Source organism: Pseudorasbora parva, chromosome 3, assembly GCF_024679245.1.
Source record: "Pseudorasbora parva isolate DD20220531a chromosome 3, ASM2467924v1, whole genome shotgun sequence".
In the NCBI taxonomy this organism is placed as follows: Eukaryota; Metazoa; Chordata; class Actinopteri; order Cypriniformes; family Gobionidae; genus Pseudorasbora; species Pseudorasbora parva.
Genome location: NC_090174.1, coordinates 9,754,583 through 9,772,033, shown reverse-complemented (window position 1 = coordinate 9,772,033; position 17,451 = coordinate 9,754,583). Strand labels below are relative to the sequence as shown.

The 17,451-nt window shown below is 36.6% G+C and overlaps 1 protein-coding gene across 1 annotated transcript in view; it reads left to right on the top strand.

Moving 5' to 3' along the window:
- The first annotated feature begins 5,706 nt into the window (after nucleotides 1–5,706).
- The window catches only part of LOC137070535 (rab effector Noc2-like), a 133,584-nt gene continuing 121,839 nt past the window's right edge, over nucleotides 5,707–17,451 (top strand). Inside the window, exons 1-4 of the mRNA XM_067437771.1 lie at nucleotides 5,707–5,834; nucleotides 8,267–8,357; nucleotides 8,572–8,715; nucleotides 12,657–12,786. Coding sequence (XP_067293872.1) covers nucleotides 8,281–8,357; nucleotides 8,572–8,715; nucleotides 12,657–12,786 — 351 coding nt within the window. The 5' untranslated portion in view covers nucleotides 5,707–5,834; nucleotides 8,267–8,280. The remainder of the gene's footprint in view (nucleotides 5,835–8,266; nucleotides 8,358–8,571; nucleotides 8,716–12,656; nucleotides 12,787–17,451) is intronic.

Below are 17,451 nucleotides of genomic sequence, written 5' to 3'. Positions count from 1 at the left end.
AAATCTGTCTAAGGGGTCCTGCACACTGTGCGATTTTTCAAAGTCCTTTGCGTGTCAGACTGTACGAACTAGGGGTGTGCACGAATATTCAAAAAGTTGAATATTCAATCTGTAATTAATATTCGAAAGTTAAAAATATTTGAATTTTACTGCGTTGTTTTGCTGGCTGTAAATGCATTGAATCCATGATAAATCCCTCTAAATCTGGCAGTTATAACTCAATCCACTGGGTGGAGCGATGTTTGGAATTACTTAGATGACAATTGAAAATGATCTTGCAAAATGTTTTATGAGTTACTTTTAATAGATAACTTATGATAGCAAAATGATCTCGAGACAAATGCTTGCTTTCAGTTTTGTCAAGGGTTTAAGAACAGAAAACACAAAGTGCTTCACTATTATCTTTGTCTCCGCAACATCTGTCAGTGGCACGTTTAATATCCATAATCCAATAATTATCGTTTCTCTCAACATGAAAATGAGAAACAATACAAACACGTGGGCCTACGCATTTGTGATTTTTGTTGCGCATACGTACCTGCGTAACCCGTGGTTATAGATTGTTTTGCTTATGTGTACGTGTCTACCAATACAAACCATATACCGACAACCATATACCAACGTGTGTGTGTGTGTGTGTGTGTGTGTGTGTGTGTGTGTGTGTGTGTGTGTGTGTGTGTGTGTGTGTGTGTGTGTGTGTGTGTGTACGTTCTGCACAATAACATGGTGCTCTCTAAATTCTTAGTGTTTTTTCCTCTCGTGCTGCTTGAGCTTATAATGCTTTTGTTCTCTAGGCATATATATTTTTTTACACATACTGTTTAATGTTTTAAAACCTTAAGATATAACCTAAGCGTGTTGTGTACATTGCCTAATCATAAGCTTGTTCAGAAATGGTGACGACATTGTTAAAAAAAACAAAAAAAAACGTCTCTCTCATTTTCTTAAAATACCTAATTTAAATAAACAAATATTCGAATATTCGATTTTTATGAGATATTCTATTCGAATATTTGGGGAAAATTCCCATCCCTAGTACAAACATGATCCCCGATGTAATACATGTCACACTGTAAGATCTCAGTTGTCATTAATGTCAGACTGTACGATATAGGCACGCTAAAAACGGATGCACAAAAGAAAACTCATCCAGTGTTTTAAATCATCAATGAATGACTCGTTCGGTGACCGTGAGCTGCATTATAAGTGGGACTGAAATGGTGGTTACAAAGAAAACTCTAGCTCTCGTTTTTGGTCATAGTTTGTCTTGAAAAACCAAGATATTTGATGATCGTCGTAGGAGAAGTCACACTGCAGGACTGTGCGGCAAATCTTCTGACACTGCCAGAATTTCTTCTGAGGTAAAATTTGATTGCAGTGGTCATTAATGGGCTGCCGGTGAACATGTCACTAACGATCAAAGACGTCAGATTTTAGACTAGGATCAGAGGAATCTTTTAGGATTTGTAAAATTTTTCTTAGACGGCAAAATCGTGGGCAAAATCGCACTGTGTGTACCCGGCTTAAATCTGTGTTGGTGAGCACTTCTCCTTTGCCAAGATAATCCATCCACCTCACAGGTGTGGCATATCAAGATGCTGATTAGACAGCATGATTATAGCACAGGTGTGCCTTAGGCTGGCCACAAGAAAAGGCCAAACTAAGGTCCCGTTCACACGGAGATGCGTTTAGCTGTATACTTATACATTTTTGTACCATATCAGCATTTTTAACACACAGATCCGACGTTTTGGGAGCATTAAAACAATATATATACATTTTTAAAACTGGGTACCAGAGTGGATAAATCTGGAAACAACACCTTTGTGTTTTCGTATATTTTGTGAAACAGTAGCTGTGTCTCATTTCGTTAAATTTCGAAGGCTGCGTCCTCCGGAGGACACGTCCTGTGTAGGATGCAGTATACGGAGAATTAAAGTATACGGAGAATCCTCAATCAGAATTAAACGAGACGTCCTTCGTAGGACACACAGGCAGGAAGTATCACGTTGCTATGCCAACAAGTTCAGCCTCATTGCGCTCTCACGGCAGTTATATGAATGAAAATTATTTATAACTTGAAAATGACTATTAAATGTTTCTTGTCTTGACAGCAATGTACTGTTCTAAACGTTTAAAATGCACTAAACAGTTGTAATCCTGTTAACCAAAACTATCTGTTTGAGGTAATAGAGCTTAAAAAAAACAACAAAAAAAGCTTGAACTACTTATTTTAAACACCACACCTACGCTCGCATGTATATCTGGCGGTGGTGCCGTTTTTTCATATAATACAAAAAACGGAGTTGTTAACGGAGACGCAAAGAATTGTGGGTTATCTCCAGCCGTGAAGGCTACACCTCATGTACACTCCAAATTCCTGTGAAAGAAGGGCGCATTTGGAGAGTCCTACTCACTTTTTTGAAATGAGACGGCCATGTGGCTTCAAAAAAGAATCAAACGGTTAATGAATCAGTGAATCGATCAAAGATTCGGGTCGCCACTCTAAACTTTAATTTTTTTTCCCCCTCACACATTATTCACACTTTCGATGCAGGCAGCATCTCTCCCCATGCCTGCTATGCCCTGCCTCTCCCGCTATTAATGCAGTATGTAAGAATGAACCACCTGAAATGCTTTGACTAATCATACCACTAAAACCAAATGTGATCTGGTTATTTAAATGATGTTTGCGCGTTGACTTTGAGGAGTGCCGCTTTAAATAATGTTTGCGCTCTCACTGAGGAGCGCTGTTCCGCCAGCACGTGCACTTCAGATGATCAATGCAATCCGTCACAGTTCTAATAACAAGAAAGCTCGTCAGAATGACCGCTCTTAAACTGTAAACATTTAGCTCATGCAAGAATTTTAATTCTGCATTTCCTCTCTCTCATGTTGTTTTCGAGCATCACATCATTTGAACGTCTGTGTTTACTACAGTATGTGCTTCGTATTAAATATAATCACATAAAGCCATTGTGTCTCTTCAGAAGACTTGAAGACTAAAGAAGATTTGGATTAGACACTCGATTAGTTATTTTTACCATGCCTTTATGACATTCTTAGGGACTTATATCCCTCAGGTTTCATAAAGAATATCTTCATTTGTGTTTGGAAGTTAAATAAAATAAACAACATGAGGGTGAGTACATGATGACAGAGTTTACAAGCCTTCATTTGTTCATTTGTGTTTGGGTGAATTATACCTTATAAATAGGTATACTTAGTACAGACTGTAGTACAGGCCTACTACAGCAAGTTGAGCCTTGGATAAAAGAACTCTATATCACGAATCCTATTGTTTCCATCAACGATAGATATCGTCATGTGTTTATATTGCGATATATCGTTTAACGATATATCGTTACACCCCTAATATGCACTAAAGTTAGTTTAGCCACGCTCGAAATGCTGGTGTCAGAGAGTTAAAGGGGTACTTCAGCGCTGGGAAGATGAATCTGTATTTAAACTGGGTCATTAATGTAGTATAAATGTGAAATTATTTTTGAATTTGGTGCTTTCTAGACTGAGAAAAGACAGAAAATGTATTTTTGTCTCATGGGGATGAAAGACTACAATTCCCAGAATGCGTCGCTGCCCTGTGAGGCCATTCCCAAAGCCACCGCTACTGGATTACAGAGACTGAGTTCCTACTAGGGATGCACCGAATATTCGGCAACCGAAATTATTCGGCCGAAAATAGCCAAAAAAAGCACTTTCGGCATTCGGCCGAATAAGTAAAAAGGCCGAATAATTTTGGCCGAACAATGACGTTTTTAATGACGCGATCAAAAAGTAACCCACGTAGAGTGAGAGCTGCGTGCTTTATGCAGCAAACATGTCAGCAGTGTGGAAGCACTGTTTAGTGCTGAAATTTAGTGCTCATGTCATCGATGAGAAGAGGAACCGACTTTCATGTGAGAAAGCAGAGAAGCTACTTTTCATAAAGAAGAACCTGCCACTTTTCCTGAAGAAGTAGGCTAAGTAGGCTTATGTCTAAGACAGTTATTTATTTGTTGTGGGTTCATCCACATTTTTTGCACTATTCAATGCACATTAGTTGTTGTAGACATACAGAGTTACATTCTTTCAGCAGTCAGTTATAGGCCTAACATAGGCTATTCAAGAAGGGGGGCTTCTAAGATGGCCAAATAAAAATATATTTTTTATTTTACTAATTATTTATTTTAAGTTATGTTGTGCTTAGTTTGTATAATATCTGCTGGAATGTTAAAAAAATCCAGTGTTAAATAAATATTTTGAAATTGTATTTTTGTTATTTGATTTATTTCTCTGAAAAGCAACACAAAATAGTAAAAAGCAAATTTTTACTATTTAATTATTGTAATGGTAAAAAAAATTGCCAAATAAATGGAAAAAATGCGAAACACCGCGTTCGGTATTCGGCCTTCGGTCTTCGGCCAAGCATTTCATTATTATTCGGTTTCGGCTTCGGCCAAGAATTTCATTTCGGTGCATCCCTAGTTCCTACAATTAAATACTGAACATGTGTTCAATATAACGATCGAGTTGCCTCGTGAGTCTCACAGCAGACTCAGATTAGGAGTCAGATTACATTTAACGTCATAAATGAGTTGATGAGCTCTCGTGATGAGAGCTGAGGTAATCGCGACCACATTCGCGGCATACATTCACAACTAGTTTGCAGTTCATGCCTTTGGAAACTTAACCTTCTTAAAAAAAATTAATTTGAGAAGTTAAAACACTTACATTGCTTAGCATCCGTTTAAATTAATGCCTGTAGCTGAGCTGTGCTGTAAGTTTGATCTCCATTCCCCATACACGAGTTGAAAACATGCGGAAATGGCTCCCTCTGCTGGCTGTAGTCTTTAGCCTCTGGGCAATCATTCCTCTCGTGACGCAAATATCGTCAATTTGCGTCACGAGAGGAATTTTTCCAGAAATAAAATGCATAAATCTCTCGTCTCAGGGGGATATAAGAGGGGGGAGCACGATCATTTGAATATACTCCAGGGTTTCTACTGATACAAAGCCATATGTTAATCGCTGAAGTAACCCTTTAAACTCCAAGGCCTGCATGCCTAAGGCACACCTGTGCAATAATCATGCTCAGTGTTTCACACACACAGACAGATTTGTGAACAATATTTGAGAGAAATAGGCCTTTTGTGTTAATAGAAAAAGTCTTAACTTCAAGTCTTAGATCGTTCAGCTCTTGAAAAATGGGGACATAAACAAGTGTTGCATTTATAATTTTGGTCAGTGTAGTAGGGAGGTATGCAATTTTGGATGCAGTTGATGTGAAATTTATATGTCTTTATTCTGAATTTTGAGCAGACACAGTCAGAGCAGTCTTAAATTGGCTATGTACTGTAGACTCAGACAACTTTTCATCAAGATTGTAAATGTTGATCTTACCATGTGTAACTGCATGACCGCACTGACAAGTTTTACAATATAGTCATCCTTTAATATGCTATTTTAAACAATTTAATGCTGCAGCAGACCAAGCGAATGAGATTACTGTGATTTATATTGACTGATTTTAAAGGCCAGGTCAATAGTAAAGACTTTAGTCTCTAGCACCTTGGTGTCCTGTCTCCGATTGGCTTTATCACTGTCACTCTTTTGTTTCCTTATTTAATCACTGTAATCATTGGAGGAGCAGGATGTTTTGGATGAAATGTGCTTGGGTCATGTGACTTGATCCATTGTAGAGGGGCAGCAAACCTGATCTGAGATCAGTGCAATCAGTAGTTTCCTCCTCCTCTAATGCCCTGTTTCCTTTACTCTCACTTTCTTATGCTGAGACGTGGCCCGCTGTAACAGCACTTTTTCTGTCCTCTAGTAAGGTAAACACTCTTTCTTGGCTGTCTTTGCCTGTTTTCTGCATTTGAGGGGATAGGACTTGAGGGGATAGGAATGGTTGCCTGAATGTTTACGTCTTGAAAAAGACGCATTGCCTGGACACAGAGACCTGTAGTTAATGTAATAGTTTGAGTTTTTTTTCTCTTTGATATCCTACTGCATATCAGTCAGCTATTTCTATGTGTTACTTGGAGTTCGTAATAAGAAAAGGGAATGTTTGATATCTGTACTCTTCAAGGAAATACCAGGTTTGCAGTTATCAAGTTGTCTTTCTCTGGAATTACAGGTGTTGGTTTGAGAGGAAACGCTAGACTGTGAGGTGTGCTTGTGAAACAAAGTAGTTTGTGGTCATCTGTGCCTGAGGCCTGTGTAGCAGAGCCAAATAAAGTGCAGTTCTCATGGAAAAGTAAACAGACTTGTCCTGGTTAACCATAAAGCGGTAGATTGTATCTGTTTGTGTTAGACATGTTTCTACAACAAAGAGATGTTTTTGATAAGAATGTGTTTTTTTAATTATTTTTTTTAACAGATGCTTTTACATAAATGTATGCATAATACATTCAATGGGTGATGATATAGAAAGTTTATGAATGCATTGTCAACAGTAAAGGATGCCCTCATTATTTGCCTGTAATTTAAGGCTTCTTAATAATAATAATAATAATAATAATAATAATAGTAATAATAACAATACATTTTATATCAAATTAGAAATAATTTAAATTTATTAATTTTATATATAGGAATTCAGTAAATTTGTACAAATACAAATGTTAAAGCTACACTGTGTAACTTTTTTTAGTTTATTCTTAGCTAAAACACTTAGTTCTTTCAAAAATATATGTGCTCATTAATGTATATTTACTTCTTTCAGGTAATAAAGTATTCTCGTAAGTTTATAATATACCATTGAAAATACATACGGGTGAGGGGTTCGAATGCTGATCGCCATGTTGCTCCTCCATCTTGAAAGTACATAAGCCAAAGAGGGACATACCCACAAATTAAAGCTTCGCCTTTCGCGTTTTAACACTCGATGGCACCGTGTCGAATGTGAAGAGGGGGATTGCCATGTTAATCTTGGACTAAATCGGCCACCATAGGAGTTAAAACGAAATCAGAATTGAGAGGAACAGAAACTATTATTCGCTGGATGGTCATATACCTTTACACCGCTAGATGGGGGAAAATATCACACAGTGTAGCTTTAAGGTAATATTTTATAAATGTGTGTATTTATTAATACATATACATTTAAATGTATAGTTTATATAAAGTAATGCTATATTCCTGCAACAATAAACAACAAAAAACATACAAATACAGATTTCATGGTAACTTGAATGTTTATTATTATTATTATTATTATTATTATTATTATTATTATTATTGTTGTCATTGTGTATATACATTTATATAATTTAAAAGCATAATTTATATTTATATTTTAAACTGTGTGTGTGTGTGTGTGTGTGTGTGTGTGTGTGCGTGTGTGTGTGTGTGTGTGTGTGTGTGTGTGTGTGTGTGTGTGTGTGTGTGTGTTTGTGTTCCTTGTTTGGCAATACTTGTGAGGACACAAATGTCCTCACTTATATAGTAAAATATGAAAAAAAACTCACTAGTGAGGACATTGGACTGGTCCTCACTAGTTAAAAAGGCTTATAAATCGGCCAAAATATGGTTTTATTAAATCTGTTCTTCTGCGCATGTTTCTGTGATGGGTAGGTTTAGTATAGGGGTTGGGTTGGGTTAGGGGATAGAAAGTATCATTAACCTGATATAAAATCACATGGAAGCCTATGTAATGTCCTCACTAATATAGTGAAACAAACGCGTGTGTGTGTATAAAATTATTATATCATTTACATTTCAGTAATATTTTTAAACAATGTAAATGTGGATTTGTGATTATTGTATATAATTTTGTTTAATTTTCTTTTGCTTTTTTTTGGTTGTTGGATTAACGTCACACAGCCATTCATTTAACTTGCATGTAACTCATTAATTATTAAGTGTGTATACATGCAGTACATACTGTATATACAGAAACTGCAATGTTATTTTCTTGATTAAATGTTATGTAAATGATTCTTATGCGACAGACAGCACAATATGTCTTTGTTTGGTCTCTGAAACTGTCATTTGGCAGGTGTTGTGAGACGAATAATCCAATAATTGAGCCGCGTCCTTCCACTTCTACATAATTGGATGTAAGCTCTATCATAACAAACAGACAACACCTGTCACATCCAATGAACGGCTGTGACGGTGAAGGTGAATGCTAATTCATTTACCTATATATATATATATATATATATCCTGACAATTACATTCTCAAACCTATTACTCCTGCTGTTTCATACTTTACATCAAATACCTGATTATTTTATGATTTTTAACTTCTGCTCTTTTACAGCTCGATAGTGAAACATGACAGACACAATGTTTGACAGTGCAAATGAGCAGTGGGTCTGTCCCAATGACAGACAACTAGCACTTAGAGCAAAGTAAGTTTTAGTACTCATCTTTTTTATTTTTTTATTTTTTATTAATCTGTTGCGCAAATAGAATTTCAGCATGTCATTTGACAAATCACCCAATGTAATATGTGTTGAAATGGACAAGTCTTTTTTAAGTTACATGTTTGCATTTATTAAAACCATTAATTTCTCACAGATGTGCTTTTTTTCTTTCTTGTTTATGTAACTGGATTTTTCCCAGGTTACGTACTGGTTGGTCCATTCACACATTTCAGACAGAGAGACAGAGGAAAGCTCAGGCGATTGAGAAAACCGAGCTGGATCTCATCATGAGTGTCATCCACCGCGCTGAGCAGCTCGAGCTCATTGAGCAACACCGGATTGGGTAAAACTTTATCATTCTGTGTCACATTTGTGCTTTTTCATGCCTTACTCTGCTCTGTTACACAATGTCTGGCTTTTTCTACCAGCCGTGTTTTTCTTTCTGCATCCGTGCACATTTTACTTTGTTGTTAGTTAAAGGCACGATATGTTTTTAGATTAAAATATCTAAAAACCACTAAAACAATGATATATATATTTTTTGACGTGTATCTATCCCAAATGTTTCCAATAATATTTAAATCCAGAGGAATCAGCTATTTTAACCAGTGTAATGCCCATGTCATTACATTGCCTGTCCGTAGAAATGATAGAAACGCTCAGAATGCTTTAGTAAACACCTCAAAAATAAGCAACCAGAGTTATTCATAAGGTAGGATACAAAGAACATACAAATATACTGTTTTTACAAAGTAAAATGCTTAAATTCATGGACCTAATTACTTTTTATACTGCACAATTAGTGTATAAAGCAAATTGGGTCCTATTACCAGCAAATATTCAAAACCTATTCATAAAAAGAGAGAGCTGTTACGATTTGAGAGGTTATGACCATTTTAAAGTACCGGCTTTCAGAATGACAAGGAAAAGTATGAGTTTGTCTGTGGCATTGGAATAACCTGTATTTGTATTAACCGTAATACAGCATTTTCTCCACCATACAATATATTTTTTTAATTAATTGTATGCCATTTAGCAATACAAGTCATCCAGCTTTTTTTAATATGATATTAGTTTTAATATGAATAGATTTTTAATATGTTTTAATATGATTCTATTATCAATCTAGCTTGTTGCACACTGCAGTCTCATAACAGCCACTGAATGAACACACAGAGTAATTTTATATCAAGACTAGGGGTGTGCGATATTGACAAAAAATGATATCTCAATATTTTCTGGGATTTTCTCGATAACGATAATTAGACTATATTTTGCTGATTGTGTTATTGTGCTGGTGATCAGCTGACTCCTAAAGTTTTTGATATTCTTCATATTCTGTGGTGGTCAGTTTACAGCAGTGACAGAAATCCTCTTTTCCAAAAAGTTTAAATATATGTTTTCCTTTTATGAGCATCTTTATCTTTTATATATCTATATTTTTAAAAGCCTAATTATATGCATGCATCATCTTTTGTGTTCATTTCATGAATTTAATCAAATTAAATTATAATAATAGGACACAATAGGGCTTTTACCAATAAAATTAAATAAGTACCGTAAATCCTCTAATATAGACCCGGGCTTTTATTTTACTCAAGCGCATCGCGGTTCAGGCCTTTATTGGAAGGAGGCCAGAATTAGAGGCAGGCCTCAATTTCTATTTGAGCAAATCAAACTCCCAGTAGAATGAATAAAAATGAGATTTTGCATCTATTTTAACCTATAAAATACTAGGTTAATTTATTGAAAACGTACAGTTACCATAACATTATGGTATACATACAGAACATTAACAACAAATACCGGTAATTCAGGCTAAATTCCAGTGTAGAAATATGGTAACAAATACGTAGCAAACATAGGCTACCAGAAGTGCATTGTAAACACTTAACCATACACGGTGATAATTAGGTTATTGATTCATAACAAAAGGCAACAGACACCTTACAGCTCCAAAGTTTAACGATTCCTGTCTTGTTTGGTTTGAAGTAAAACTAAATCCTCCAATTCTGTTTAATCCCCGTCCTCCTCAGTTTCCTCCTCCTCTTCATCTCTCCCTGTAAACTCCTCATAACTCACGCCAGCTTCTACAACAAGCCCTGCGTCTCAATCCGCTCCCTAGTTCAGTAGTCAGGGCACTAATCAGGACGCAAGTCAATGGGCAGACTCCCTGATCAGTGCCCTGACTACTGAACTAGGGAGCGGATTGAGACACACCCAAGTTCATTATTGTACAGCTGCTCTTCGTCCTCCTCATGTTCCGCTGCACGTCTGTTCTCATCCTCGCACAGGCAATTGAAAAGTCTTAACTTTACTTGCGGCCTGGCCTGATGGATGGGTTCTCTCCCACGTCAACAGGATTTTTTAAAGTCCTTTTTATAGAATTTTGCATCGCTGCTGTTTCTCTATCATACAACTGCAAATTACAGGCTAAGTGAATAGGTAAACACACTTCATGAAGTCACTGGCACGAGCCACGTCACATACATGAGACAGCCTATTGCCTTAAAGGGTTATTTCAGTGATTAGCATATGGCTTTGTATCAGAAGAAACCCTGGAGTATATTCAAATGATTGTGCTCCCCCCTCATATCCCCCTGAGACAAGAGATTTATGCATTTTATTTCTGGAAAAATTCCTTCTATGATGCAAATTGACAATATTTGCATCAAAGGAGGAATGTTTGGCCAAAGGCTAAAGACTACAGCCAGCAGAGGGAGCCATTTCCACATGTTTTTCCAACCCGTGCATGGGGGATGGAGATCACACTCACAGCTCAGCTCGCAGCTACAGTGTCTTTTACATGTCTTTTAACTTCTCAAATTAATTTCTATGAAAGTTAAGCTTGCAAAGGCATGAACTGAAACGCGCCAGAATGAACTCGCGTTGTGAATGTATGCCGAGAGTGTAGTCGCGATTACCTCAGCTCTCATCACGAGAGCTCAGCTCATTTATCTGACTCCTGCAGTTAGTGCTCAGTGCTGTGATACTCGCGCGGTGACTCACTCATTATATAGAACAGACACGTTCAGTTTTTAATTGTAGAGTCTTCTCTAACTCAGTAACAGTAATCAAGTTGGTGATTTTTGGGAATGGCCTCACGGGGCAGCAAAGCTTTCTGGGCATTGTAGTCTTTCATCCCCATGAGAGCAAAATACATTTTCTGTCTTTTCTCAGTCTAGAAGGCACCAAATTCAATAATTTCACATTTCTACTACATTGATGACCCAGTTTAAATACAGATTCATCTTCCCAGCGCTGAAGTACCCCTTTAACACAGCTGTCAATCAAACATCATGCACACACAAAAAAAAATAGACTGTAAAACTATTTTTTATTTATTCCAGTATTTGAGATGTTATAATAATTTTGTAATTATGTTAAAATAATTTGAACAACTGTTATTTAACAAATATTATTATATTTGTTTAATAAAGTGAGGGGGCCTGTCATCATACGCCCCTGATGTTGAGGCCTGCCCAGAAAAAAGTTGGTTCTAATAATAGCCCCAGCCGCTATTAGAGACCGGCCAATGTTGGAGACCCGGCCGCTAATGTAATACAGGCCAATATTAGAGGATTTACGGTATTAACAAAATTAATCTTCCTAATGGAGAGGAAACTGAAGCTGCATTTGTATATTAATGTCTGTGCTGCTGACATTGCGACTGATAAACTGAATCCATTCTCTACTAATTCTCTGGGCGGGTAACCTTTCCTGGTATGACGTCATAACCGGAGAATTCAAGATCAGCTCATCTGAGCTCTCATTTTCTCAAAGGCAGAGAAAGACAGCCAGAACTCGATTTACACCGATCAAAAAGCCTAAATGTTGCCACTTGGGGGCAACAGTTAGGCTAGGGGAACTCATTTTAATGTTATAAAACCTCATAAAATAAAAATTAATTTTAAAAAAAATCTCATGCCATGGGACCTTTAATAAAAAAATTAAAAAAAATGATGTGACAAGCCATCAGAACTGAACCGAACCGAAAACCGTGGTTAAAAACCGAGGTATGTATTGAACTGTGGACTAACTGTATAGTTGCATCCCTAGTGGAAACCATTATAATTTTTTCTTTTTTTCAGGACTTTGTGTTTTTAAGAGAAAATAAGTTAATTTATACATATTAAAAACAACATACAGCTTAGGGGTCTCTGGGAGCCCAATTAATTAAAAGACCACAAGGTTTCACAGTGACATAAGATGTATGTCTTAAGTTGATATGTAAAGATATTCCTGATATGTTCTTTTAAATAAAGATGCGTGTGTGTATTTCAGGCGTCTAGTGGAGCGTCTGGAGAACATGAGGAGGTCTGCTGTGGGAAACGGCCTATCACAGTGTCTGCTGTGTGGAGAGGTGTTTGGTCTGCTGGGCTCTCCGTCCGTCCTTTGTTTGGACTGCTGCATGGTACAAACTGGTCTAACTTTTCTAAACATGATGTTGTCTACCCTTCACACTCACGCTCACATGCTTCATCAGTAACTTTGGGCCCATGCAGTAATTCTGAGACACCACATAGTGTCAGCAGAGAACTGTATATTCAAAGGGGGTCTGAAAGTAACCTATGCATAATGGAAATGTGCATTCTGTGCAGTATGCACAGTACATACATGTAGGGCGACATGAGGGAAGATGCCCCCTTAACTCTTTCCCCACCAGTCAGTTCAACCGCCAGGATTTTTGACCATTTTCACAAAAATTTAATAGTGCATAGACTATTTTGTTTTGTGAATATCTGAGCATGCAATATATCAAAAGAAAGAGCTGGCCCTTTTCTTTTAAGCAAAAACCCTGTTTTATTCTAACTTAATTTATTCCTTTTTTTATCAAAACTTGATTGTGGGTAAGTTTAATAAAAAACAACATTTTGAACAAAAAGCTGATAAAATCACATTTTTCTGAAAAACTGTACCCAGATCATATTCAGAGCGATGATCAAACACAGATGGAGTACATCGAGTTAATCAACACTCCTAATGGTTACACAGTCCTGTAGCTCGTCCTGGATCCACATTTCATTCACAACATTAGGCAGTTTTGATTCATATGATGTTTAATGATGATGATCACGTTATTTAACGTGCATCTGCTTACATACGATCGCTTGTTTTACTCTGTCTTCCTCACGTTTTTATGATCAGGAGATTCTGTACACATTCAGAAGTTGCGTAATAGCGCCACCTAGCATATAACTGAAAACACGAAAACACGGAAAGAACAATGTGGATTTACTTTTGAAATGAAGTTTAGCATGTGCAGGATGATGATACTTCAGCCAATTAAATTTAATTAAATAATTAAAATAATTAACCGATGACAAAGCAAAATCCCAGTAAAAGAAATGAATCTGAAAGGTAGAATTATTCTATGACTTCTGTGAATATTTACACATTTAATTGCCCACATTTTAACTGAAGATGTCATAATAGAAACACTGTGAAATCAAATTGAATATTTTCACTCAATTAACCCGTAAATTAATGAAGTTGAAGACTGCTGGAATGTACATCTAATTCATGTAAATATTAAATAACCCCAATAATTACAATAATTAAATAATAATAAAAACAATAACTAGTAACAGCATGCCACATATAGTTTTTATTTTATTACTTAAAAATAAAAAAACTAACTTTTACTCCACAAATTCAAAAACTTTGTGTCGAAAAATCTCTTCCACTTATGAGGATCTGTACTTTTTATTTTAATATAGCATATATATCTCTTTACATAAATACTATTTTCTACTTAAAAATTATAATTTTGTTATTTTACTAACCCAAATAAGGACTCATTCGCACTATGTTGCACGTGAGCGAAAAAAGTAGCTGCTTCCAGAGGAATTGTGCACTTTTTATTTTAAGGCCTATCTACATACTTTTTTTAACTTAAAACTATAATTTCGTTATTGACCCAGTGTTTTGTATGTGAACGTTGTTTTACTTGATTATTACCACAGGAGTGAAGCACTTACAAGGGAAATAAATTTGCAGATGTTACTCAGCCATCAAAACATATGGATTCATGGCGAATGAGAGAGGTTGAGCCCAATTTAAGATGTGCCGGCTTTTTAATTCTGTTTTGCAATCTGGTTATCTGTTATTCCGATTTCCGTGAATTTTAACTAGGGGTGTCCCGATCTGATCACGCGATCGGAAATCGGGCCCTTCGCGGCACGATCGCCCCTAGGTGGCCGGTCCCAGTATAGCCGCACCTCCGTGTTTTCTAATGGAGGCGAGGCAAACTAAACAATCAAATTACACTTCAAATATTTTTTCCTAAAAGTTAGTTTATGTCATGTAGGCAGTTATCATCACAATGATTTCATTTTAAGTGTTCGTTTTTAAAATAAGTTTAGTTTTAGTTAGTTATTTGATGCTATAAAAACAGGTGTGTGATGTCATGATTGACAGCTGTGATCGACGTGTTCTCTGAGTGAAGTTGTCAGTGAGGCACTAACAGACTTTTTTCGGGAATTTTTGGGAGCAGATTGTAGCTTTAGCTTTAATTTCTACATTTCCATAACTGTTTATTTCAAACCAAAATAATTAATTATTCTATCAATTTATATCGCCGTTGTAGTTCCTGCTCTCTACTGCGCAACAGACTTTTAAAATATTTACTGTTGAACTAAAATCCAAAAGTGAAGAATTTATGTTATTTATTACTTGATTGTGCAAGCTACCTCGCAGAAGTTGTTGAATTGTTAAAATAAGGTGAATTAAATAAAAAAATAAGGAACATTCTGGATCTTTTTTTTTTCACTCTTCTTTATTCTTTTTTTATGTATTATAAAAGTATCGGATCGGGACTCCGTATCGGCAGAAATTCAAAACCAAATGACTCGGACTTTGACTCGAAAAAAACTTCTTCCTTTCGTTTGCTTAAGTCTATTATACCCATTCACATTAGCCACGTTAGCACTGTTTACATGAGACATTATCTAACCTGATCTGGGGTTTACAGGAGCTGACTTTCAATTGCAATCATCACAGAGCAGTTTGTCTGCCGCATCAGAAATGTCGACTCTCTCCTCTCCAGAAGCTGAATGTGTTCACGGATGCCCTAGCAACTCTTGACGGACACTAGGACTAAAACGGTTTTATAAAAGCTATTTATTTATTGTAAAGTGTAATCTTTGAAGAAAAAAAAAAATTTCTGTCAGGTGCAGTTGAAGTAAAAAGTGCCTGCACATACGCTGTCAAGATGAGTGGATGTAGCCAGGCTATGTCTGTGTCATTATGCCAACATTATCTTCATAACTTCTTAATAAAAAGTTTACCCCTCTGAAAAATTTACTTTCCTCTCAACATTATAGCCTGCGTGTGAGCGCTGTGTATCACGTCATATAAGGACTGCAAATTACGGTAATCGGGTCAGGTCATTTACATGGTTAAATTTTTCGTTTGATCGGTTCATGAAAAGGTTTATCCCACCCCTCTCAAACCGATTACATTCTGTCTGGGCATTTTTATTTCGAATGAGGTGTTTATATGGAGCATTTTCATTCGGATTGGCCTTTTAAACCAATTACAGTGCTCAGTGTAAACGCACCTAGTGTTTACTGAGGTAAAGTAGAAAAACACTGTAGGATGAAATTTTATTTGACACAGTTTGTGCTTGTGATTAGACTTGAGGCGCGTCAAGTTTATTTGAATAGTTCACACGCAGTGGTTTTACTTTCGTTTTCTCTAGCAGTGCATAATCAAGCATAGCCTAAATGTCTTGACCCTGTGGAAGATAAAATGTGCTCTTCAGACGTTTTACAACAAGTGTTGCTTTGCAACATCAGGAGAAAACATGAAGACGAAGACATTCGAGCTGGAGATATTCTCAAAAGCGCAGACCAGCATGACGCATCTTTGAACAGTTTGTGGGGAAATAGGTTATTAAAAAAAAATCTTTTTTAAACAAATATTTAATTTTCTTATATTCTTACGATTACCATTATTTACTTATAATCATTTAAATTAGGGCTGTGTATTGCCAAGACTCTGGCGATACAATACGTATCACGATACAGGGGTTACGAAACGATATATTGCAATATATTGCGATATTGTAAGAGAGGCAATATATTGCGATATTTCTTTTTTGTGTGTTTTTGTTTTTTATAATTTAAAAGAATAAAGAACACAACCATAAGCCTAAAACACAAGACAAAGTATTTTATTTAATTAATACAGCCTATAATTTATATCACTAATCATATGCAATGTGCAATCTAAGTTAAGTGAAATGTAAAGTTACTGCAGGATTCTTTATGTGTATATGTTTTAAAGGTTCACAGTATAGCAGTGGCTATTTAACAACAGAAAGTGCAGTCCATTTCATGACTTAATTACTGTTTGTTTTATATTTAACACAGCAGCCCCGATCACACAGAACGCGTTTTTGCAGCGAGAGTCGCCTTTTTTGAATGGATTTCGGTTGGCAGAAAGCGTTATGCGCGCTGCTTATCCTCGCGTTTTTGAAGGAGCACTGCGAGCGCATGAAGTTGAAAAAAGTCAACTCTGAGCAGAAAAGCATGCAACATCATCACGCTTATGTTCTGTTGTCCAAACGAATGAATGAAGAGGGTGGCCTTCCGTTGTGTTGACCGTTACATTGATTTGACTGACAGTACAGGTGATTCGGGGGTTGCCTAGAAACATTAAAGCGCACTCGCATTTTCGAACCTGAAAAACACGTTCTGTGTGATCGGACCCTAAAGCTGTTTTCTATAAAGCAGTCTATTGTAGAAAGTGCTATTTCAAGAACTGAACTGCAGAGCTGGTGCATCCATATCCACATCGCTATTATCTTTCGTTCTCCTGCCACCGCTGTCAGTTTTGGTGTGTGTTTATTTTGTTACTGAGAGGAAAACGTGCAGTACATTCTATAGAAACACTTCTCAGCAGCGCGGGTGACGTCAGGATGTTAAGCGAGCTCTGTTTCAATGTGTTTCCCGAGTATTAGATTATAACTTGGCCTATTTTGCAAACAAAATGTTTCTTGTCGATTTCCTTAGTGGCTTCTTTTTAGCTGAAGCCAAAATGAGTCCACACTTCAGCTCTGTATACTGCAAGAGCG